Here is a 26,368-nt window from a genome sequence, read left to right as displayed (position 1 = left end):
GAAACCAAGCGGAGGCTTGGGGACTGCTTTGCGGAACACCTACGCTCGGTTCGCACTAAACAACTGCACCTCCCAGTCGCGAACCATTTCAACTCCCCCTCCCATTCCTCAGACGACATGTCCATCCTGGGCCTCCTGCAGTGCCACAACGATGCCACCCGACGGTTGCAGGAACAGCACCTCACATTCTGCTTGGGAACCCTGCAGCCCAATGGTATCAATGTGGACTTCTTCACAAGCTTCAAAAATCTCCCCTTCCCCTACCGCATCCCAAAACCAGCCCAGCTTGTCCCCGCCTCCCTAACCTGTCCTTCCTCCCACCTATCCCCTCCTCCCCACCTCAACCCCCACCCCTACCCCCATCTCCTACCTACTGGCCTCATCCCGCCCCCTTGACCTGTCCGTCCTCCCTGGACTGACCTATCCCCTCCCTAACTCCCCACCTACATTCTCTCACCTGTATTGGCTCCAACCCGCCTCTTTGACCTGTCTGTCTCCTCTCCACCTATCTTCTCCTCTATCCATCTTCTATTCGCCTCCCCCTCTCTCCCTATTTATTTCAGAACCCCCTTCCCCTCCCCCATTTCTGAAGAAGGGTCTAGGCCCGAAACGTCAGCTTTCCTGCTCCTCTGATGCTGCTTGGCCTGCTGTTCATCCAGCTCTACACCTTTTTGTTATCTCAGATTCTCCAGCATCTGCAGTTCCTACTATCTCTTGTGTATAAGTGCCTTTACAGTAAATATTGCAGTACACTATGGGGAACTCAGTCAAGAGAGAGACTACAAAAAGGAGACTTTCATATCCAATATGCTTGCAAGCTTTAAGTGCTACGTAAATGCAAATAATTCTTTTTGGAGGTGTGTGAATGGGAGACTTGAAATATTTAACATTGGGTTGTGTTTAATCGAATGAGATTGGGAAACAGATTTAGTTGAAATGGAATTATTTATACCAATTTTGTAAATGTCTCTTTGCCTTTTAGACTTGGACTGGATTTTAAAGTATCATGTGGTATTTTGTTCTTAATACAGTGACTTAGTAGATGCCCTGGTGATATTACAGCTGTATGAAAAAATCAAGGTCCCAGTTGACTGGAACAAAGTGAACAAGCCACCATATCCCAAACTTGGTGCGAATATGAAAAAGGTACATCAAGTTTTATCCAGAATTTTGAGGGGAATGTTCAGCAAAACAAAGTAGTGTACTTATGCTTTTAAGAGAAAAAAATGTTTTCTTTCCATTCAGCTGGAAAACTGCAATTATGCAGTTGACTTGGGAAGGAATCCAGCGAAGTTTTCTCTTGTGGGAATTGCTGGAAAGGATCTGAATGATGGAAACTCGACACTAACTTTAGCCTTGGTCTGGCAATTGATGAGAAGGTACTCCCATTGAGTCTCTCAAAGATGTTTTCACTAATCGTTTTACTATGACTTGTTAATATGTCAGTAAGAAATATCATTGTGACAGTTGAATACACTGCCTGGATTTTCAAGTTGCTATTGCCTCTGTGTTGACTCCATTAAAACAAATGGGCTATAAAACAAATAGTTGTGAACGATCTGGGTAGAAGGGGGTTCTGAGGGAATATGAGTGGCCTGGAGCTAATTTTATAAAGCATAACCAAAAAGATGGTGGCTTCTGGACTACTAACTGAGCCATGAGCTAATTGACACAGGGTGAACATGATTTGAGGTAAACGTATGGTTCAAGGATTGGTGTGGGAAAAATGGGTTTGAATTCTTTGGACACTTGGTATCAGTACTGAGGAATGGGGGAGCTGTTCTGATGGGACGGGTTCCACCTGAATCATGCTGGCACCAGAGTCCTGGTGAATTGCATAACTAGGGAGGGTGGGTTCTGTTGCACTGTGTTAAAACAGTGGGGAAGTCTAGGCTTTTAGGTCAAGTGTTGATTATTCCTGTGACTGTTCTGAAATTACGATTGTGTATTAATAGGTATACGTTGAATGTTCTTGAAGAACTGGGTGATGGTCAGAAAGTCAATGATGATATAATTGTCAACTGGGTGAATAAGACACTAAAAGAGGCGGGCAAGAAAACTACCATTCAGAGTTTCAAGGTAAGCAGTTCTAATTTTCAAAAGAAGAAATGACTGCAGTATTTTTCCATGTGTACCCCCCCCCCGCCCCATCCCCCTTCCAGATGAGAGGGTGAGTAAATGATTTGTTTGCAGCCAAGAGTTTCTCAGCAAGTAGCTGGAGAGAGCAGGAATATTTTGTCCAGATAAATTATTAGTAAACTTCTTCTGTCCTTTTGGTGGACAATTGACCCCGAAGAGCACTGTGTTGGGCTTACTAGGAAGACTTGGGTGAGCATCAGGTTACCACAATCTGTAGGTGTCTCTGGACAAACATTCAAACACAGTATGTACTTGGAGCAAGGTATCTTTTAACGACAACAATAATAGGCAGGTTTCTGTTTGCCCAGTTGCCTTTGGTCAGTTTAAGGGCCAGAGCATGTTGCTCGAGGGTGCCCTGCAGTTTTGAGGCATTTGGGCCATGTAGGGTTGGAGTGAGCACTCATGGTGGCGTGACTGGTAGGGGTTGATGGGAATAAAAACAGCAGTGGGGCAGCTCAACAACACCACTACTCTGGCATGAAAGACTGTGTGTTTCTGCGTGCAATGGAAAAAGACTGAATTAAGAGATACGGATGATGTGGGAGGACGGGAAGGAATGGAATGGAGATGGCATAGGAAAGGTATGGATTTGGATGGGACTAGCAAACGAAGGAGGGAATGGAATAGGAGATATGGATAAGATGATGACATTTGTCACATCTGGTGTGGGGACATGCATTTGATGCAACTTTATAATTCGAATCCAATTGTGGTGCTGAAGATAACAATGATTTACTAGATTTTGAATGAAAATGTTTCAAGAAAGCTGTTAAGTGCTTAAGGAGAATTGGTTTTATAGATGGGGAAGATGATGAACTTGCATGGAGTCTAAAGGTATGCTACCACACAAACCTAGATTCAGAAAATGAGCAGTTATACTGTTGCTATGAAACTTGAATCCTGAACAAGGACTTTGTCATGGTAGTTTGCTTTGACAGATGGTAAAATTTGTAACAGGCATATTTCAAGGCAAAGGTGTTTATTCCTCAAACAATATTAAACTGCTCAGATGTACATCTACCTTTTTCAGCACAGGAGACAATTATTCCCAATCAGGCCTCAATATTCTAGGACCATGGACAAGTGACGAGGCTGGACTCTTGACAACGTGTGTTTCTATTCATTGACTAAAGTTCATTATTGGATACCATTACATAGCTTTCTTTTTTCAAAGTAAAAGGTTTTGCTTTCTGTCATCCTCTTTGGTGCATGAATAAGTAGAAATTCTGTACTTGAAGCTGTAGTCAAATTAGTACCTTACTACAAATATTTTGTGGTTCGCTGCTAGTATTTAATAATAAACAGTAATTACTACATGCTGTGTCTGTGTTTCTTGCTCTATAATTTCCTTTCACTTCCCTTGTTGCTTTCTTGACTATCCCGTCTCTCAACTCCATGAAGAACAAGATTTTCTGACGGTATGCTGCTGAATGTACCTTTCAAATATAAGATAGTGTTAAGATTGTTTTGATTTAACTTGAGTTAATGCCAGAGATGACCACGTTCGCCCACTCAACAACGCACATCAAAAGTTGGTTCATTAGCAACAAAATATTTTGGCACGTTGGATATGTGCAAAGTATATAAATGAAAACCTGGTTTGTATTCAAACTGACTGTAGCAAAATAAACTTGCGTTTTTATATAGCTCCCTTTTGAGATACAAGGTGTTACAAGGTACGTCATAATGCGAGGAGAAACAAAATTTAGTTGAAAAGGAGCAATGACTTTAACTGTGAAGTAATGTAATGCAAAATCTATTTTACACAGGACAAGAATTTAAGCTCAAGTTTGCCTGTACTGGATTTGATTGATGCCATTCAACCAAATTCTATTAACTATGATCTGGTGAAGACTGGAGTCCTTTCTGATGAGGACAAGCAAGAAAATGCAAAGTAGGTACCGACAGTACAGGCAGAAAGGAGTCCTGCTGAGGGAATATGAGCAGCTAGTTGCTAAATTATAAAGCATAAGTGAAAAAGATAGTAATTTCTGGGTCACTACCTGAATAATGAGCTAAGTGACACAGGGTGAACAAGATTAAAGGTAAACGTATGTAATTCAGATGGGTGTGGGGAGAAATGGGTTTGAATTCATGGGACATTAATATTAGTATTGGGGAAAGGGGAAGCTGTTCCGAGGGGATGGGCTCCACCTGAATCATGCTGGGACCAGAGTCCTGTCAAATCACATAACTAGGGCTGAGGATATGGCTATAAACTAAATTGTGGGATGGTGGGTTCTGTTGCACGCAATATTGTGGATAAAGGTTTTTTTTTTTTTTTTGGAAAGGGGGGAAGAGAAAGAGGGTTGAGCAGAGGTTATTAAACTTTCCAGAACCAGTAATGGGACAGAATGGAAAAGTTCAGGAAACTGGTTTGAGGCACAGCAGATGAGAGGACAGTTATGAGAAGGGGAACAGTCAACGTAGGTCTGTGTGGGTGTTGTTCTTAAATACATGCAATATGCAGAACAATGTTGCAGTGCAGGTTGAAATTGGTGGTGTGTTGCTCTGGCTATCCCAGAGATGTGGGAGTTGGGGATCGGGGCTGGGAACTAAACATACAAGGATTCTATCGAAAGGACTGAGGGATAGGCCAAGAAAGAGAATTCATCAAACTTCTACGACTTTTTTTTGGGAGCAGCTTGCGGTAGAGCCCACCACGGAACAGGCAATTCTGGATTTGATGTGTAATGAAACAGCCATGATTAGGGAGCTTAAGGTGAAGGAATCCGTAGGGGCAGTGACCATAAAATGGTAGAATTCACCCTGCTGTTTGAGAGGCGAAAGCTGGAATAAGATGCAAGGGTTTTACAACTGAATGAAGACAAGTACAGAGAAATGAGGAAGGAGTTGGCCAGAGTTGATTGGAATGAAGTTAGCCAGTTGAATCTCAGTGAGTTCCCTGATTGGGATGGTTGATCTGGTCCAAACAGGGACCCTGGCTGACAAATAAGACCAGGAGTATTAGGGGTTCTGCTCACTCTGAGAGCTGCCTTGAGCTAGCTGGTTGAGTGTCACTTACTATGCCCCTGTAAATGAAGGGTCACTTGGTGGTGGGATACCAGCCTTAGTTGAAGTTATTTCAGGGAACCTAACAAGGAAAACCATGGAGCAGCAATGGGAGGAATTCCTGGGGACAATTCAGGAGGCACAGCAGAAATTCATCCCAAGGAAAAAGAAAATGCTAAGGGGTGGATGAGACAGGGCTCAGGAAGTCCAGGACAGCACAAGCAAAAGAAAAAGCATACAATGTGGGGAAGATTAGTGGGAAACCAGAGGATTGGGAGGCCTTTTAAAAACCAGCAGAGGATATCTTTTTCTTTTTAACAAAAAAAGCATTTAAGTGGGGAGAAAATGATATGAGGGTAAGCTGGCCAAAAATGTGAAAGAAGATTGCAAGAATTCACTTTTAATATATAAAAGGTAAGTGAGAGAAAAGACTGGACTGTTGGAAAGTAAGGCTGGAGAATAATAACTGGAAACAGAAATGGCAGAGCAATTAAATGTCAACTTTGCATCAGTCTTCTCGGTGGCAGACACCAGTAGCATACCAGAACTTCAAGGTTCGGGTCAGGTGAGTACGCTGACCATCAATAAGGAGAAGATGCTGGGGAAACTGTAAGGTCTGACTGTGGATAAGTCACCCGGACCAGATGGATTACACTTCAGGATGCTGAAGGAGATGGCTGAGGAGAATGTGGAGGCATTGGTGGTGATCTTTCAGGAATGACAAAGGGTCCCAGAGAATTGGAAAGTGGCTGCTGTAACACCCCAGTTTCAGAAGGGACAGAGGCAGAAGACCGGAAGCTATAGGCCTGTTAGCTTGCCCTCTGTCATGGAGAAGATTTTGGAGTCCATTATGAAGGATGAGATTACAGAAGACTCAAGTGTATGTGAAACTAAATGGCTGAATCAGCATAGCTTTGTCAAGGGAAGGTCATGCATGATATATCTGAGAATTCTTTGAGGAGGTAACAAAACAAGTTAGACAGAGGAGGGCCAGAGAACATGATCTGTTTGGATTTCCAAAAGGCTTTTGACAAGGTGCTGCAAAATAAAAGGCTATGGTGTTAGGGGCAAGGTACTGGCCAAGTGATAGAGGATTGGCTGACTGGCAGAAGGCCTGAGTAGGGACTGAGGGTGGTTTTCAGGATGGCAGCTGGAGTTCCGCAGGGGGTCAGTGTTGGGAACCAGTGTTGGACAACCATTCACATTATACCTAAACACTGCACAAAGGAACTGAGGACACTGTTGGTAAGTTTGCAGATGACACAAAGATAGGAATGCATTGCAATGCAATGTTGGCGTTCATTTCAAGAGGGCTAGAATACAAAAGCAGGGACGTGCTGCTGAGGCTGTATAAGGCTCTGGTCAGACCATATTTGGAATTTTGAGAGCTGTTTTGGGCCCCATATTTAATGAAGAATGTGCTGGCATTGGAGAGGGTCCAGAGCAGGTTTAAAAGAATGATCCTGGGGATGAAGGGCTTGTCACATGAGGAGCAATTGGGGACTCTAGGTCTGTACTCGATGGAGTTTAGAAGGATGTTGGGGAATCTGTTTGAAACTTTTATAGAATATTGAGAGGCCTGGATAGAGTGAACACGGGGATGTTTCCACTAATAGGAAAGACTAGGACCTTGAGGGCACAGTCTGTGAAAGGATCGACTTTTTAGAACTGAGGTGAGGAGGAATTTCTTCAGCCAGAGGGCGGTGACTCAGTGGAACTCATTGCTGCAGAAGGCTGTGGAGGCCAAGTCATTGAATGTATTTAAGACCGAGATTGGTTTCTGATTAATAAGGGGATAGTGGGTTACAGGGAGAAGACAGGAGAATGTGGTTGAGAAACACATCAGCCACAATTGAATAGTAGAGCAGACTCTAGGCTGAACGGCCTAATTCTGGTCCTGTACCTTTATAGTCATGTATTGCCTGAACTTTATTGTTACTTAGTCCCATAACTTTGTGGAAAGTTTACTGTAGATGTATTTGATGGTAAATTAGATTTTAGCTGGAAATTGAAATTTGCAGGGTCTGTGTAAACTGGATGAAATGGAAACTATGCACTGTCATTTTCCATTAGTTGGCAAATGGATAAGAGCTGTGTGATGAGTGTTGCAGATGAAAACTGAGCAGTGGAGTGACATGTTACCTTTCTCAACAGATATGCTGTATCAATGGCCAGAAAAATTGGAGCTCGTGTATACGCCCTTCCAGAGGACCTGGTTGAAGTGAAGTCTAAGATGGTTATGACTGTTTTCGCCTGTCTGATGGGCAGAGGAATGAAGAGGGTGTAAAACAAAAAAAAAAAAAAAAAAAAAAATGAATTACAAAGACAAATGTCACCACATGCAAGTGATTGGCCTTTCAGATATTTCCAGGTTGAAATATGCTGCTGGCAGAACTAAGTTTGTATTTCTATTTTCCAAGACTGCTTGGGGAGGAGAGAATTGCATATATTGCTTTCCCTGAAGTGGTAATCCAATAATTTAGCAAGGTACACAATGAAATGCATTCATATATAAATACAGAAGATGCTGACCTGCTGCATTATACGACCATCATCCTGTTATCTTGCTCACTTAGAATATTGGTCACCGATATTGTGGTTGGACATTGACTGTGCTGGGTTTCTTTTTAAAAGTTGCTTCAAGGCATTTTGGGAATCAATGCTTATTGGGTGGTGTTAAATTTTTGAATGAAATCTAAAGCTCTCACCTTTCACAGAGATTGACAATCACTATCCTTTGTTACATTCCACAAAATTATATTGTTATTTTCTCTCCATGCTGTATATATACACTGTGATTTAGCCCAAAACTGCTACTTCTCAATGTTTCAACACAGTTTGTGGGAAAGATTTGCTGATTTTAAGCTTTCTGCTGAAGGCTCCAAGACCAAAAACATTCACTTTTTTGTTCTGTTTTTTTTTTCTGCTTTACTGATGACAGACAGACATATGTAGCTGAAGCATTTTCTGTGTATTTTAATTTTTGGTTAAGGCTACATAGCCCACCGGTCTCCATTCCAGGTATAGGCTTCAGTGCATTCCATGGCCAAAGTAATAATGAATCGTTTTACTACATATCTTTTATCTTTTAAAATTTGCTTTTAAGAAGAAAAGGTAGCATCAGAGATCAATACATTTTATTTAAAAATATTATGCAATCATTTTATGCCATGAAGTGCCAAAGTTCTTTTTGTTTAGAGAACTACTTCTTCAGTTTGGGAAAGTAGGACTTTTGCAGTTCGTTGAGTAATTACAGGGTTCCCAGAGTGGAAAATCCTGAGATCTCGGGTGTGTTTTGAAGTCCTGGAATTTGGTGTTTGCTAATCTAAATTTTTAACAGCTCGGTAAAGCTTTCATTAATATAGTATGGGCATGGTGGCAAGAAGTGGATGAAAATAAAAGTTTTGATATCTACGATGATGCTTTGTGTTTCTTCCTCCTCCCTCTCCACTCCCCCCACCACCACCCCACCCTCCAACCCCAGGTCAATATGAAATGTGTTCTATCTATTTCAGATTATGTAGAGAAAGCAACAGATGATCCAGTAGGTTTGATTCCTGGTCTCTGTTTCCAAAGATTGTCTGACCTCCGTGCTTATTTCACAAACTTAATAGCCAATAGGACCTTTTAACATACCTCACCGAAGGATTCTCTTCAGAGCGTCGGTATGGACCTGATTGGCCCGATTTGACATTGCGTAGGGACTAGCTTGTAGACATGCTTCTCAAACTTTTTAAACTGTAGTGATTTCTATGATTCTGAGAGAGAGTAAATGAGTCCCCCTCTTTTCGACTCACTAGGTTGGCTGCAAAAGGTTATTTTTATCTCTTTCAAAAATATACTATTTCTATAGGACATGTTACCCAATGTCTGTTGTATAATAAGGTTTTCTTGAGTGAAAGAACAATTTTTATTATCGGTTAATCCCAAAAAAAACAATAAAGATGCACATCAAACATAGATACAAAGCAAAAAGGTGTTTGCCCATGTAACAGGAAGTTGAAAGGAATATAGTAAAAACTGCTGATACTGGAGTCAAAGATAACAGTGTGGAGCTGGAGGAACGCAGCAGGCCAGGCAGCATCAGGAGCAGGAAAGTTGACGTTTCAGGTTGGGACCCTTCTTCAGAAAAAGGGTCCCGACCTGAAATTTTAACTTTCTTGCTCCTTTGCTGCCTGGCCTGCTGTGTTCCTCCAGCTCCACGCCATACTATTTAAAATCTTTTGTCTCAAGTACACCTGAAGGACTTTAACTTGAGACCAGATTTCTTTTAATTGATGTGTTGTGTTGTCAGCAAATACTGCAGAGCTTTAATAATTCTGAGTACCTGGATGTTTCTGTCCAACATATTTTATCACTGGGTGCTTTGTTCTTCAAGAGATGGAGGGAGGGAAAGCTTTTTCCAGTTCTGCAGTCACAAATCCATCTCTGTCAAAATCAGCTCCTTGAAGTACAATGTGGTTTGTACATTTCGATGTCTGAACTTCTTGTTTCCCAGCTTGATAATTGCCATTGATTTATTGTCCATTTCTGCTATGTGAAACTTACAACCCAGGTGCAAATTAGAAATCAGTCCTTTTTCCCTCACCATGTCCACCCCCAAACACAGCCAGAGTTGTCAGCCCAGGGAACAAGTTCCCAGAATCTTAAGCAACAAATGCCAAAGTGTGTTCAAACTATTACCATACACTTTAATGTCTCATGTCCTAGAATATTCTGGTGCACAGTTTATCCACATGAAAATATTTAGGCACTGTTTGCTATTTTTTAACATCCATTCTTGTTGATACTTACAAGCTTTTTTTTTTGGGTTCCTGACATATTGGAGTTGGAGTTAAATTAATTGGTTATCTCCTAATCAGTTGAGATTATGACAAATTTGGGGTGACTCCATGAGCAATTCAAGCCACTTCAAATAGCAGTGTGTGGACTGGTTTTACTAGGTTCGCCCATGTATCTTCAGCTTCACGACAAATGAAAGGAATTAACTGGTCAATGCTGATGCTTACAAGCCAGAACATCACAGTGAATTTTATAGCTATAATCCCTTTGGTGTTTGTGATGTATTAATGATTTAGACTGAAATGTTTGAGGTATGATTGGAATATTTGTAGGAACTACAAAAATTCAGTATAGTTGGTAATGCAGGGATGGCTGTTGACTGCAGGAAGATATCAATGGTTTGGTTGAGTGGGTGGAAAAGTGGCAAATGGCATTCAACCCACAGAATTGTAGTAATTTCTATTCGGGGAGGGCAAAAGCAGGGGGGTGTACAGTAAATGGGGGTGGGGGGGTAGTTATTGAAAGGGGTAGATGGAGTGTATGTCCACATTCCCGGAGTGTGGCCAGACAGATTGGTAAGGTGGTGAAGAAGGCACATGGAATGCTTTTCTTCATTGGGTGTGGTAGTGAATAATAAAGCTGGGATATAATGCTGATATATGGAAGACACTGATTAGGTTGCATCTGGTATTTTTGTGTATGGATCTCGTCAGCACACTAGAAAAAGGAGATGATCGTTCCAGACACAGTACAGAGGAGACATATGAGAATATTGCGGAACTTGTGGATATGAGGAGGGATTGATGGGCAATGACTTTGTTTGTTTGTTTTCCTTAGAACAGTAGTGGCTGAGGTTTGACTTATTTGTATTGAAAAAAATATCGAGAGGCTTGGATAGAGTGGTCAGAAGACCCGCTTCCCTGGTGGAAAGTTCAAATACCAGGGGCACAGATTTAAGGAGATTGATACAAGGATTAGATGGGACTTAAAGTACTTTTTCACTCAGTGATGGATGGGGGTATTTAAAATCCACTGTCCACTTTGGGGGTTGAAGCAGAAACCCTCTACTCATTGGGAAGGAGCCTGGATCTGTTCCTGAAGTGCTGTAACTAGCAAGGCTACATATCAGGTGTTGGTAAATGGGCTGAACGGCCTCTGTGGATTTTTCAAATTAATTTGCATGATGTGGATGTCACTGCTTAGGTCAGCATCTATTGCCCACAGGAAATCTAAGAATCAATCATATTAAGGTTTGGGAGTCACATGCAGGGCAGGTAAAGAAGGCAGTTTTTATTCTGGTTCGTTGATGTGCTTTAGAGATGAGTTTTATGACAATCAACAGTGATTACTTGTGTCATTTAGAATAGTTTTTTAATTCTAGACTTAGAATGAATTCCCATTTCACAATCTGCCACAGTGGGATTCAAACTCATGTCCCCAGAACATTAGCCTGGGATTTTAGATTACTAATCCAGTGACATTGTACTGCACCCTACACCACCATCTTCCCTGGTTCTACAGGTCTAACCTTAGGGAAACATGCAGGTAACTATCAGGCCAAGAGAGCAGGTTGCTGTCGGTAATCTGGCCATGACTAGGAAATAATGCAAGTAAGCGTGGAAGTAAGAAAGGACAGTCAAACTGTAACAGAGAGCAGAGAAGAGACACTAAAGGAGGTTTGGTCGATTAATATCCTCCCTGATTTTTGGTACAGATCGTTTCAAGGATTTTGGGAAGGATAGAAAACTGAAATGTTGAAATCTCATTTCTGTTCAAAAGTGTAGCCTCACTCTCAGTTTTACACCAAATGCTCATTATCTGCGGGGAATAGGGGCATGGACTTCTACAGGTAACAAACAAAAACCATAGATATTGCTCCAATGTAACTTCTAGCTACTGTACAATCAGACTGGACAAGTCAGTGGAGGTGGGGGGTGAGATAAAAAGATAGGATCTGGGGCCAACTTTTGAGTATGTGAATCTGTTGGTAGAAAATAAGCAAGTAACGACTGAGTAATTGCATGTAGGTAAAATTCAGAGGCGTATGTACTGCAAATTGAGGAGCAGCATGAACATAGAATGCTGTCATGCTTGATTCATTCTATTAAAATCATCATGTCCTGTCCCATCCAATCCATTATAACATTGCAGACACGTGATGCCACACCATCAGTTATTACAATGACATTGTCATTTAGACCCATTGGTCCTATCACAGTTCTCTCATTACAATGAGAGAACTCTGTGGTTAAACCACGGTTCAATCCAAGATTAGCACCACTTTTCTCTCCTTTTTTTATTTCTATCCTTCTGGAAACAAATCTGAGTGGCTTTGTCATTCAACAGCCTTTTAAACCTATATTTGCTGATACGTTTGTATACCCAGAACATTTTACTCCTTTACATTTCTATTTTTCAAGTAGTGTGACCACCTTAGTTCTCTAACTAAAATGTGTAATTCATCATGCATATTGGCAAATGAATTTCAATACATATGCATATTTTGCAAACTTATTTCTTTTTGCAATTTGTTGTATTCTCAGACTATCATTCCCAAACTATCCTACTCGCATGCCCCAAAAGTTTGGTGTTGTTTAAGAAATTTAGAAATTTTATTTTTAATTGCAAATTTTTTTATTTTGTATACATTTTGACACCTCACCCCCACCTTAGCACTCCTTGCCTTGACAGACTTTCTTGGCTTCAAGAACAAATGTGTGGACACCTGTGGCTTAAAAATTTACCTGAACTGTTGGTGAACTGCTGTCTGTAAGAATATCCCAATACGTAAAGAGTCGGATGCAAACTTAAGGGCCAAATACTGCAGTTGCTGGAAATCTTGAAACGAACAAAATCGAAGAGTCCTATCAAACTCAATGTCAAATCTGTTTCTCTCTCCACAGGTGCTGGCAGACCTGTTCAGTTTCTCCAGCATTCTGTGTTTGTTTCACACGCATGCTTGTTCTTTTGGATCCCAGGCGGCAGTCGTAAATTTGTGGAGCTGAATCCTTTCACTGCAAAATGCCAATTTGGATTCTGTTTAAAAATGTCTGGTGGAAATCATTTACTCGATGTTTACAGCACGAGGATGCCAGGTGGCTAGCAATATCCGCACCAATTCACAACGGTCTGACTACACTAATCCCATCTTCCAGCTCTTGTCCAAGAGCCCTGGAGGTCCTGGCAGTGCAAACAAATATCAAAATATTGCCTAAATGTTCCCAGAGTTTCTGACTCGATTACTCTTTCAGGTAGTGATTTCCAGAGTTCCACCACCTGCTTGGTGAAAACAATTTCTCCTCAACACCCTACTTCACTTTTCAACTCTTGCGTTTAAATAAATACTCCCCCACCCCATGCTGACCCCTCTACTACTGTAGTGTGTGCTTTCTGCACAACCTATCTATTCCCCTCGTAATCTTACACGCCTTCTTATGGCTCCTCTCTTTCAGCCTTCAATCCTGCAAGGTAAACAACCACAGCCTGTCCAATTTTTCCTCATAACTCATCCTCCAGCCCACGAGCATTCGGGTTAATCTCCTTCATATCCTCTGTCATGTAATCACATCCTCCCTAACAAATGATGATGAGAACTGCATGCAGTACTCCAGTTGTAGCCTAACCAGCATTTTATAACTGTATGGCGTCTTAACTCTTGGATTTATACATCAACTATGAAAATACAGTATCCCATATGCTGCCTTAACTACCTTGTCTACCTGCATTGCTACCTTTGGGGGAAATTGGATATGCACACCAAGGGCCTGCCAATTTTCAGGGTCCTACTATTCAGCCCTTCCTATTACCCCGCACTTGTTGAATTTCTTTGCTCAACTGACTAGTCCATTGATCTCCTCCTGCAGTTTATGGCTAATCACCTCACTAATTTACAACCCTATCAATCTTCATGTCATTTGCTAACTTCTTGATTATACCCCATAAATTTACATCCAAATTATTATTGTGGACCTTGCTGTTTTGTGGTGGACATCACCCGGCCCTTCAAGACCCTACTGAAAACAGACTTCCAGTCACCGAAACATCACTTTCTGTTCCTCTCAGCCAAATTTGTATCCAGTGTGTCCTTGCTTGTTGATATCATGGGCACTTAACTTGCTTGACCAGTCTGCCGTGAAGGACTTTCTCAAAAGCCTTGCCAAAGTCCATATAGACCACATTAAATGAATTACCTTCGTCAAAACTCCTGGTTATCTCCTCAAAACATTTGATCAAATTTGTCAAATGTTAACTTCACTTAAATGCGTGAATGATTAATCTGTGTCTCCACAAATGCAGATCTATTCTGACCCTCAGAATTCTTTCAATAACTTACCCAGCACCAAGGCTAGACTGACTGACTGGCCCACCATGGTTAGCACTGCTGCCTCACAGCGCCAGGGATCCTGGTTCAATTCCAGCCTCGGGTGACTGTCTGTGTGGAGTTTTGCACATTCTCCCCATGTCTGCGTGGGTTTCCTCCGGGTGCTCCCGTTTCCTCTAACAATACAAAGATGTGCAAGTTAGGTGTGCTGGCCATGCTAAATTGTGCTGTGGAATCAAAGGATGTACTGGCTAGGTGGGTTAGCCATGGTTAATGCAGGGTTATGTGAACAAGGTAGAGGGTTGGGTCTTCAGAGAACTGGTGCAGACATGATGGGCCGAATGGCCTCTTTTTGTAATGAAGGTGTTCTCTGATTCTAATTTCTGGATCTATGTTATGTCTGATCTATGAGTTATGATCACTATCTCCAAGATGCCTTCCATCTGTCTGGTCACATTTCTGAAGATTAGGCCCAGAACTCCTGCCTCCCTTGTTGGGCTTTCTACCGACTGGTTACATAAAATTTCCTGAGGTACAATTTAAGAATTTTAGTCCCTCCCTACTCCACACAAAGTATAATTGGACTGATTTTTTTATTTATTTCACTGGCTACACCAGCATTTATTGCCCATGCTTAATGCCCTAGAATAGTTGGTGGTAAGCTGTCCCCTTAAACCACTGTAGTCCATGGTGAGTAGGTATATACAGTGTTGTTATGAAGAGTTTAGAATTTTGACAGTGATAGTGAAGGGACAGTGATACATTTCTAAATCAGGATAATGTGTGAGTTGGAGAGGAATTTGTGGATTGTGCTGCCCTGTATTTCTCCTCTTAAGTAATGGAGGTAACGGTTCATGTAAATTGCAATTTTGGTGGGAGCAATTAATGGATCAGATTGTCTGAAGTTTAAAGATTTTATAACTCTGTACAAAAAGCAATTTGAATTTCAGAAGGACCCTGTAAATAGAACAATTAGTTTTTTTTAACAGGTTAGAATAGTGCTCTATGGCAACAGCAACTTATAGTCTTCTATAATTGTAAATCAATGTGCAGAATCAGAAAGAAACCTGTCAATGAAACTGGTCAGACAATAAAGCGAGTTAATGAAGATGCTTCTCCAAGACCAGAATCTGCATGCTGCAGGAAAAGTTGGCAAAGTGGAAAAACCAGTTTTTTTTTTTTTTTGTTGTGTGATCAAATTTTGCCTCCTTTTTATATGCAATGTAAACAGGTGGTGTACTGCTGTTGACAGATAAACTTTGCCTTGCAAAACCTTGAAGTAACCTTGCTCAGCAGGCCCTGTAATTCCTGATAACTGAACATCGCTGATACGCTATTATTTTATGTTTACTTAAGGATATAGTTAGGACCAACATCAACAAGATTGCTGCAAAGCTAATGACAAATCAGGTTTAGATTTAGGCTGTAAGAGGTTTCTTGACGACAAAGGTGACTACTCCTTACATTCTTGCTGTGCACCGAATGGCAAATCTGACTAGGCTTGGGGAGGTGCAGGATGGTACAACAGAGGCTTCTGCTCTTATGTATGTCATCATCAGATTTATATTACATCGGAAAAGCAGGGAGATTCCACCTTTTTAAATCTGCGGGGCCTTGGAAGGATTAGGAGGCTATGGTTTAGTTATTACAGCGATCCTCATTCATAGCTATTCTGAACCATTGGCCTTGGCCAGGTGCCACTGGCTGTAGCGTGACCTAAGATTTCACCCATTCATTTTAACAGCAGGAATATTTTGAGTTGGCTTCCTGCTTTCGGCTTGCTGTGTTTATTGCCAGAATGGTTAAGCTTGGAGTCAGTTTCCTGGCAGACTCCAGCCTCCGGCTGCGTCTTCTTTTTGGGGTCAGGACCCTGATTGCGGGACTACTTCCGGGTCCTGATCCAGCATCACATGGGTGGCAGACAACAGAAGTGATTTTGAAGGTGGTCACTGGGCATAGTGGCTGCCCAGTTAAAGGGTCATAGCTGAGTCCACGGTGGGAGGCACCCTCCAGAGCTGAGAGCTGCCAATGTATGTTGGTTCTGAGAGTGTGCCTCAAATTGACGCACCCACTGAGTGCCTACTCCCAGGGGTAGGTCACAATTGGTGACTGCTATCCATTGTAGATGGGAAGCCCTCCAAAGGGCAGCTTACGATTGCCACTTTGACCATTTCATTCTGTCGGTTGTGTAGGTGGTGAAGGGTAGAGGTGAAGGTGGTTGGTGACCCTCAGACTATTAATAGAATTTTTAAAACCATCCTGTTGCCTGTGAGCAGGGTATTCACCAACCTCTTGTCCTCGCAAACCAGCATGCTGCTTTCCGACAACATGCTTTTTAAGCACCCCCACCTCCAGAGCTGCCACTGATGTGTACCAAAAAATTCTGCCCCATCCCTCTTTTTGAGATAATGTGAAATAGCTTGCTATCAGAATCCAGCCGTGTTCTGCATCAAAATTATATTTTAATCAATAGGGAGCTAATTCCAGCTTTGCATGCTATCCTCCACACAAAATGTTCTAATCTCAGGAACTTCAGATGATGAGCCAACTCCGTAAGAGTGAAGGCGGTAAAATTAACTCTGCCTTTTGCTGCTCCTCTGCTGAAGACTTGGACTGGAACTCTCTAGTCCTGTACTCAAAGACCCACGTAATGGTTCCCGATGTCATAACCACATACTGTGAATTAATATAACTTGTAGCCCACTTTTTAATTTGCAAAGTTTCAAGTTAAACTAGACCAGTGGTCAAACAGGTTAAAGATCTGTTTATATCAAGTTTTTAAGAAGGTACTTTTGGGATAATGTGATTAAATTATCAAGAAAGAATTGGACTGTCTCGATGAAAACAAAAGTATGCTGAGAAGAAAAATACCGAGCAGAAAGTCCCAATGAGTCGTGTGGTTTCCCTGTTGCTCAAGTTATTTGCTGCTGAAGTGAAATGATAAACTTTTGAACTCAAATCCTCGAGCTGAAATGGCTTCTGCAGTTGGGAGGGTGGTGTTTTCTTCTGAAGATAGGCTCCTTCGAACTGCAGATTTTGGGACAGAAACTTCCTTTATTCTTCACTTGTTTTGTGATTTATAGCACTCCCTGCCTGACTTTCTTTCAACAGAGCATAGATTTCATAGATTCATACAGTGCAGAAAAGGTCCGTTGGCCCATTGTGTTTGCACCAACATAACTACCACTAAAATTCCCTTATCCCAATTTTCTGCACTTGTCCCATATCCTTCAATGTTATGATACTTGAAATGGCCATCCAAATATTTTTTAAAGATTGTGAGATTTCCAGCCTCCACCACCTTGCCAGGCAGTGCATTCCAGATTCCCACTGCCCGCTGAGTGAAAAAGGATTTTTCCCCAAATCCCCTCTGAATCTTCTGCCCCTTACCCTAAAACTATGCCATCTTGTGATTCACAGCTTAACCGAGGAAAACAGCTGCTCTCTATTCACCCTGTCCATGCCCCTCATAATTTTATATTCTTCAAGCATGTCCCCCCGCTCAGTCTTCTCCGTTCTAAAGAAAACAATCCAAGCTTACCTAGTCCCTCCTTTATAGCTCAATTTCTCCATCCAAGACAACATCCTGGTGAACGCCCTCTGTAACCCCTCTAGTGTTATGACATCCTTCCTGTAGTGAGGTGACCAGAACTGCACACATTACTCCAGGTGAGGCCTGACAAATGCTCTGTGCAGCTCCAACATTACCTCCTTGTTCTTATACTCTATGCCACAATCAAGGAAAGCAAGTGTCCCAAAACACTTGCAAGAGCAGTGTGACCTTTTTTCCCCTTTGTTCTTCCCTCAGTCGAAATTCATGACTGAGGGTGAAATGTTGATCACGGTCATCTTCTCAGCTCACCCCGGCAAAAGCAGCAATACCTCTAACTCAGAGATAGTAGGAACTGCCGATGCTGGAGATAACAAGGTGTAGAGCTGGATGAACACAGCAGGCCGAGCAGCAAAGTTGACGTTTCGGGTCTGGACTCTTCAGAAAATCTGAAGAAGGGTCCAGACCCGAAACGTCAGCTTTCCTGCTCCTGTGATGCTGCTTGGCCTGCTTTGTTCATCCAGCTCTACACCTTGTTATCTCATACTTCTAACTCAGATGTCCTCTCTCTCTTTGGGAAGCTCCTTACCTAATCTGCTACACCAGCTTCCAGAAGCCCAATCTTCATGCTGTCTCAGCAGTAGACCAAAAATCTCTCAGAAAAGATACTTTAAAAATGAAATGACTTTAAGTCGGGTTCCACCCTGATTGAGCAATCGTCTCTTCCAGAGGCTTCAGTTACCATTCAACAACTGCTGTCTGTTTGATCATAGGGTCTCCTTCAGACTTAGCAGAATCACTTCCCAAGTACTGGCCTCATTAATAGCCAATTTCTGCTATCTGTTAAAAGGCAGTGTTTCTCCTGGTGTGTGTGTGTTAGAACCTTTTAATCAAGTCTATAATTAGCCTCCAGGCTTGGCCTCACAAACAGAACATGCCTGGTCTGTTCTCCTTTTAAACTACGCTGTCCCAAAGGTCATTTCCAGCTCATAATCCACTATTGATAAAAGAATAAAACAAAAATAATGAAAAATCAGCACAGGGTATAACAAAACTCAATTTCCAATCTGCAGATTTTTTTTTTACAGAGGAATGTCCTTTTAGCACCTTCTTAACACAGTCTCTTTCCAATGCACTGAAAGGGGCAGTCAGAGCTGTTGACAGGATAGTTTAGCTCAGTTAGTAGGGCGGCTGGTTTGCAATGCAGAGTGATGTGAACAGTGTAGTTTCAAATATCACACTGGCCTTGGTTACCATGAACGTCCCTCTTTCTCAACCTTGTGCTCCCTAACGTTAAACTCACACCGGTCTCACTAATAAGACTGCAGTCCTATGCTCCTCTAGGGCTATGGCAACTTTACCTTTAGCTTTACTTTTAGCGTCTGCATCGCACTGGAATGAAAAGTAGTATGCCTATTGTTGCTGCCTTTCCCTTGCTAAACTGTTTGCTGGCCCATTCTCCAATCCCACATCTTCTGTTCCCCTTACTGCATCATTCAATAGCTTACTGGAGAATCCCATTCTGCAGCTGAACTTTGCAATGACTATAGTCTTAACACTACATTCACATTGACACACTTTAGAGAGAAAATAGGTGAATTGAGGAGGAGGCAATGGCCTGTTAATCAAGAGATCCAGATAACATTCTGCGACCCGGGTTTAAATCCCATCATGGCAAGTGGTGCAATTTGAAGTCAATAAAATATCTGTAATTAAGAATCTAATGATGACCATGAATCCGTTGTTGATTGTCGGGGAAAAAAAACCATCTGGTTCGCTAATGTCCTTTAGGGAAGGAAACTGCTATGTTTACCTGGACTGGCCTACATGTGACTCTGAACTGCCCTCTGGGCAATTAGGGATGGGCAATAAATGCTGCCTAGCCAGTGACGCCCTCATCCTGTTAATGAGTAAAGAAAAGATTTTTTTTTAAAATTGCTTGTCTGTGATTTTAGCAGTAACGTTGATGAGAGTGAACAATTGTGTTCTACATCTTTGTGGGCTTCTGGCAGAGTGTGATATAATATCACCGGCACTGCAAATGCAGTGAGTGAGCTGTTTGCACTAGTGTTGGCACCAGATACAGCTGCCTTAAAAGCCCATGATTTCAGGCAGCATATGTGTAATGCCTGAAAATGAGTAGAAAATTCTAAGCTGGTTTGGAAATTGGGGTTCCTTTAATACGGAACTTTTCTAGTATTTCCTGTGTTGTATGTAACTGTTGTTAGACCAGTCACTTGTCTCCTCAAACATGAACAACTTCTAATAAACAAGGACAACAGGAAGGTGGTAACAAATACCGCTGTGGCTGTTTCGTTCCATAAGCTGACATCCCGTCATTATCTGACACTGAATGTACACTATTATCTATGTAGTGTTTAAGAAAATAAAAGTTTTGTTCCTAAATTTCAAGGCTGAAACATTTCTAACCAACTGCAGCCAGAAATACCAAGTGAGTGATTTGTCTCTGCCTCTTTTTGTGAGGCCCCTACCATTATAGTTGTCATGCTGTAGCCAAGCTGCTTCAATACAGATACAACACCAGCATCTATGAAACCATTGATGAGAAACTGAAGTGGACCAGCCGTATAATTACTGTGCCTTCAAGAGCAAGTACCAGGTTAGGAATTCCACAGCAAATAATCCACCTCCTGTTTCCCCTGAATCCTTTTCACCATCTACAAGGCACAAGTCACGAGTGTGATAGAATACCCTTCACTCACCAGGATGGGTGTAGGTCCAAAAATATTCAGGAAACTTGACAGCATCCAGAGCAAAGCAGCCAACTTCATTTGATTGGCATTGCAAGCACCACCATCAACATTCACTCCCCCCACCATCAATGCACATTGGCAGCAGTGCGTACCATCTACAAGATGAACTGCAAGAACTCATCAAGACTCCTGAGACAGCACATTTGACATCCACATCGTCTTCTACGTGGGAAGGTAAGGACATCGGATGCGTGGGAATACCACTATCTGCATGTTTCTCTTTAACCCACACATCTTTCAGATCTAGGTCCCCTGTGCGCAGACCTCTGATGTACCTGGGCAGCAGCAATGCTAAAATGGGAAGCAAATGCTTGGAATGGCATTGGCATGCCAATGGCCATGCAATTTAGAGAGAACGTTGATCTAGATGAAACATGAGATTTAAACATACGGAAGGCCCAAAGATCATAAAGCAGGGCTTCTTTATTCCACTGGCATTCGGGTCAGTACAAAATGAAGGGAAATTGTAATTAAACAAGCAAGTGTTTCCACGGATTGAAGCTTGTAGTTTTCATTGGGTTAAGGAATCCTTTGTCAGTTTGCTCCTTCTTCCCATGAGACCTCCTACCCCAAAAACCATCCTTTGATTCAAAGATAGTTCTCGGCCCGAAACGTCAGCCTTCCTGCTCCTCTGATGCTGCTTGGCCTGCTGTGTTCATCCAGCTGTACACCTTGTTATCTTTGATTCAAAGGCAGTCTGTTTGAATTCTCCAGCTGCCCTCCCGCAGCGTCGCCACCTGCTGCTGAAGATCCAGGCACAGCTGCCAAGCTCCAAAGCTCGGTACCTTCCTTCACTGTCACCACCAGCTGCTGGATGTGCTGTCACGCTGACGTGAAGCCATACAGTTGGTTCTGCTAAAGCGCGTGTTCAGGCAACGCAACTTGGCTACAACACGACTGACGAATAGGGGAGCGCTATTTCTAAAACACAAACTCCTCTTTCCTTCAACCCATGGACCAGGGTGCAAAAGCAGCTTCTAAAGCTTATTATTTAAGGCACACTTTTAAGAGGCTGATTGCAGCCATTGAGGGGGATAAGGACAGCGTTCTTCAATTTTGGAAGAGCTTTAACATCAATAATGCAATTGGCATTATCGTGGAGGCCTGGGGTTTGTCAGTGCGGATTGCTTGCATGCAGTTTGGCCGAAGCCTCTCCCAGATTTTTTTCAAGATTTTAAAGGCTTTGATCCATCAGGAGCTCCCAAGAATCAAAGAACATCGTGTTGATCTTACAAAGCAAGTTGGATTTGAAGAATTGGAGAGTGAGGATGTTGAGGAGCTGTTTGAGTCCCACTGTGAAGACCTCTCTACAGCTGATCTACACCAACTTGTCAATGAGGGAGATGTAGAAGCTGGAGATGGAGAAGATGAAGTCCAGGATGCAGCACCACGAGAGCTTTCCACTTGTGTTTTGTGTTCTATCCTGAAGGAAATTGTAGAAGCAGTTACAGCTCTTAGAGGACAACAATTACAATGCAGAACCCAGCAGGGTTACAGTTTGTGGAATCAGGTCTTATTTGGCATCCTATGAACAGTTTCTTCATCTGAGAAGAACAAAGGCAAAGCAGCAAAATCTGGATTTATTTTAAGTCCAACCCCCATGAAACAATCAAAAGACGATGAACTACACCCATCCACTTCTGGATTAACTATTTTTCGTTCTAACCCTGTAGCTACAATTGCACCTGAAGGTAGTGGTGGTGATGACAATGACCCTCAGGCCCTGCATTAACAACAGAGCAACCTCAAAACCTCCTCCCCCATCAAGTCATGTTGATATTTTTTTCAAGGTAACGTGTTAAATTTACTTTTATTTCATTATAAGATATGAATTAAACGTTTATTCAAGCTGTCCTATCCTTTGTGTTAGGCTTTTGAGTGATATATTTTGGTGGTCTGCCCCTACTCCTACTTTTGCCATAGGCCCCATTATTTCTATGGAGCGATTTTCTACAACGCGCTGTTGCGTAGGAACACAATAGGATGTGGACTGCAGTAGTAGATGATAGTGAGTCACTACTAATCTCAAGGGTAATGAGGGATGGGGAATGAATGCTAGCCTAGCCAATAACATCCATGTCCCAGGAATGATTTAAAAAGTGTTCAACCTTTCTATTTTAGTCAAAGTGGGAAATCTCACATTCTCCCATCTGCCAAATTTTTGCCCAATCACTTTTCTATTACCCCTCGTAAACTCTTCGTATTCTCCTCAAAACTTGCATCCTATCTCCTCTTTGTGCTTTTGGCAAATTTAACTACAAAACAGTTTGCCTCAAGTTACTAATATACATCATAAATAGTTGAGGATCTGGCACTGATCCCAACAGGACTCCACACATTACAATTTGCTTACATGAAAATGATCCATTTATTTTGACTCTCTGTTTCCTGTTAGCTGATTATTTAATGTTAGTATATCACCTCAAAACTATAAGCTCCTATTTTGTGCAGTGACCTTTAATATGGCACTCTTTTGGATGTCTTTTTGAAATCCAGTTACACCACATCTACTTGTTTCCCTTTATCAAACCTGCATGTTCAAAGCACTCTAATAAACTTGTCAAAATAATTTTCCTTTCACAAAACCATGTTAACTCTGCCTGACTGTAACATGATTTTACTCTTTAGCAAATGCAAACCCCAGAACCAAGTGATTGGCACCTCATTTGTTGAGTTTAAAATGATTAGTCCACCCCACAGTTTATAGTGGCGACACTCCTCTGTAATGTGCACAGCACAGACCACAATACTGGAGCAAAAACGGAAGCTGCTGGAAAAGCTCAGCAGGTCCGGCAGCTTCTGTGAAGAAAAACCAGAGTTAACATTTCAGGTCCAGTGACCCTTCCTCAGAAGTATTGGTAACTAGGAAAATGTCAGTTTATAGTGGGAGTCAGGGTGGAGGGGATAAGGAGTAAAAGATAGGTGGGGATAGAGCCCAAGGAGAGAGAGAAACAACTGGATAGCCAAAACACATGATAAAAATTCAGCTAGGAGGGTGAATAGTTGTTAATGGACACTGTTAGTGCTAACAATGGGTGGTGTGTAATGGCAGGCTATGTGATAAGAAGGCCTGATGTGTGAAATAGGGGGATAGGACATGGGAAAGTTCAGTCCCCAAAATTATTGAAATCGATATTGAGTCTGGAGGCCTGCAGCGTCCCCAAGCCGAAAATGAGGTGTTGTTCTTCCAGCTTGCACTGAACTTCGCTGGAACACTGCAGCAAGCCAGAGACAGAGATGTTGGCCAGGGAACAGGGTGGTGTGTTAAAGTGACAGGTAACTGGAAGCTCAGGGTCTTTTTTTGCGAGCAGAACATAGATGTTCCGCAAAGCAGACACCCAATCTATGCTTCGTTTCCTCAATGTTGTGAGCAGCCAATGCAGTAGACTAGATTCTGGGAAGTGCAGGTGAAGTGTTGCTTCACCTAGAAGGTAAGTTTTGGCCCTTGGATACTGGGGAGGGAGGAGGTAAATGGCAGGTGTTACACCTTCGGTGGTTACAGGGGAAGGTGCCGTTGGGCTGTGGGGGCGAGTTGGGGGTGAAGGAAGAGTGGACCAGGGTGTCCCGAAGGGAACAGTCCCTGCGGAAGGCAGACAAGGGAGGGGAGGGTAATGTGTGTCAGGTGGTGGCATCTCGCTGGAGGTGGCGGAAATGGCATCTGATGATCTTGTGGATGTTGATGCTGGTGGGATGGTAGGTAAGGACAAGGGGAACCCTATCGCTGTTGCGGGAGGGAAGAAAGTGGGTGAGGGTGGGAGTGCCGGACATGGGGCCTGTCGACAATGGATGTTGGGGATTCCTCGGTTGAGAAATAAGGTGGACATTTTGGGGTCTCCCATGTTGGAGTTTGCCTTATCGGAACTGTTGCGAAGTTGGGTAGAGTACCTGTGCATTGGGAGTCAGGAAGTTAGAATTTGGTGTTTGTACAATGCTGGGAGGGGGGAAAGCATTGTGTCGTCCCTTTAAAAGATTATGTGCTTTTTCTATACTTAGAGATTTAAATGGATGTCTGTGAACTGCAGCTTGAAAGTTTGCAAGCACACAGAGAGCAGGTTTTACCAAGTTTTTGAATTTAGCCAATCAATTTGAACCAGGCACTTAGATATCAAAAACCAATTAAATATAAATCTGATGGTTTTGACAATATAGGACCTATCCTATTGTAAGAAATATTGATATATCATCAAGGGTATAAAAGAAGGGGCTTTTGGGCAAAGACAACAGAACTAACTGCCACCCGCCAAAGTTAACAGTCCTCAGCTTTCAAGAGAGAATCACTGGCTCTTACAGACTCTTCTATGTATTAGAGAAAGCACCATCTAAATGACTAATGTACCTATGGCGCAATTAGTAAATATTCCTGCCAGAAGAATCGACAGAGAAGGCACTGAGCAGTCCAGAAGACAATTTCAAAAGACTAAATTCTACTTTTTTATGTAAGTGGGACTTCTATTTATTGGAACAGCATACCATCGGAATCTTGTTTTATTTGGGAATAGTTAGTAAAGGGATTTGTTCAGTTTGTTAATAGTTTAGTTAATTTGTTCACTGTTAGAGTTAGATAAATAAATTGTCACTTGTTGATTTTAAAATGGGTGTCAGGAAATTATTTTGTTCAACCACTAGAAGTTGCTGAAAGGCAGGTTACACCACTTTTCACACTCCTTTTACGGATTCTAGGATAAGGTGCTCCTCTTTGGCTGTTTCGGTTTTAGTTCGAGGAAGGGGATCAACCTCCGCTTTATAACGGGAACATATGCAATGGAGACGGAGGAACTGAGAGAAAGAATGGAGTCTTTACAGCAAGCTGGGTGCGAGGATGTATCGTCCAGGTAGCTGTGGGAGTTGGTGGGTTTAGAGTGGATATTAGTGGCCAGTCTACCCCCAGAAATGGAGACACAAATGTTGAGGAAGGAAGGGAGGAATCAGAGATAGACCAGGTGAAAGTGGGCAGGGTGGAAATTGGTAATCTTCTGCATATAAGTCGACATTTTCTGAGCTACCATCAGTTCTGAGGAAGGGTCACTGGACCCGAAATATTAATTCTGATTTTTCTTCACCGATACTGCCAGACCTGCTGTGCTTTTCCAGCCTCACGCTGGTAGACAAATCCAGTTACATTACCAAAGTGCCACCACTTTCCCTGCTGCTGGGTGGTCTTCATGATGGTAATTACTGCATTTCAAAAAGGATGTTATTGGCTGGAGGACATTGAGATGGTGCGGCGCGATCGAGGAGTTTTATGTCCTGGCGCTCCAGGCTGCAATCTCTCCGGGAATTTTGAAATTGCCGCGATTTGTGGAAGGGCTGGCGCATGCGCCGTGGCGGCGGGGCCCGCGCAGTCGCAGTGGAGCGGCTGGGCAGTCGGCCGCGCGCCCTCGGGGAGACGGAGCGTCCCCGACACCGATCACCGGCAGTTCACCGAGCGGGGGACACGGCAAGTGGGGGCTGGAGCTGGGCGGGGAAACTTTACCGGGGAGTCGGAGGGCGTGTGTGATCGAAGCTTCTCTGTGTCTCTCTCTCTCTCTCTCTCTCTGTATATGTCGCTGGGTGTGGATGGTCTGGCCTAGCTCGGCCTGCGTTATCAGGCCCCGGGACCTAGGCCTTTCCTGACCGAGGCCGAACTGAGCCGAGACTTTTGGGACCCTCGGCTCTTCCTGCACTCGATAATACGTCCCACCCCCCGCCTCCGAAACCTTACCCTCTCTCTGATCACTCCCTCACCCTGGACCCACCCTCACCTAGACTCCCCTCTCTGTCCGAACCGCCCAACACACTGAATCCCCTGAC

The 26,368-nt window shown here is 42.7% G+C and overlaps 2 protein-coding genes and 1 long non-coding RNA gene across 5 annotated transcripts in view; 2 read left to right on the top strand and 1 right to left on the bottom strand.

Annotated features, from left to right (window-relative positions):
* pls3 (plastin 3 (T isoform)) overlaps positions 1-8,566 on the top strand; it is a 94,847-nt gene extending 86,281 nt beyond the window's left edge. For all 3 annotated transcript variants that reach the window (XM_048604869.1, XM_048604871.1, XM_048604870.1), the window contains exons 12-16: positions 1,032-1,146; positions 1,246-1,379; positions 1,956-2,079; positions 3,909-4,033; positions 7,306-8,566. In XM_048604869.1, the coding sequence (XP_048460826.1) occupies positions 1,032-1,146; positions 1,246-1,379; positions 1,956-2,079; positions 3,909-4,033; positions 7,306-7,438 (631 nt within the window). In that variant the 3' untranslated portion in view covers positions 7,439-8,566. The remainder of the gene's footprint in view (positions 1-1,031; positions 1,147-1,245; positions 1,380-1,955; positions 2,080-3,908; positions 4,034-7,305) is intronic.
* LOC125484789 overlaps positions 1-26,368 on the bottom strand; it is a 121,025-nt gene that overhangs the window by 12,262 nt on the left and 82,395 nt on the right. The window lies entirely within an intron of this gene.
* The window catches only part of LOC109916235 (U2 snRNP-associated SURP motif-containing protein-like), a 49,483-nt gene continuing 49,031 nt past the window's right edge, over positions 25,917-26,368 (top strand). Inside the window, exon 1 of the mRNA XM_020515949.2 lies at positions 25,917-26,015. The gene's annotated coding sequence lies outside the window, so the exon portion shown is untranslated. The remainder of the gene's footprint in view (positions 26,016-26,368) is intronic.

This window comes from Rhincodon typus, chromosome 14 (genome assembly GCF_021869965.1).
Source record: "Rhincodon typus isolate 14 chromosome 14, sRhiTyp1.1, whole genome shotgun sequence".
NCBI lineage: Eukaryota > Metazoa > Chordata > Chondrichthyes > Orectolobiformes > Rhincodontidae > Rhincodon > Rhincodon typus.
This window is presented reverse-complemented; position numbering and strand designations above follow the sequence as displayed.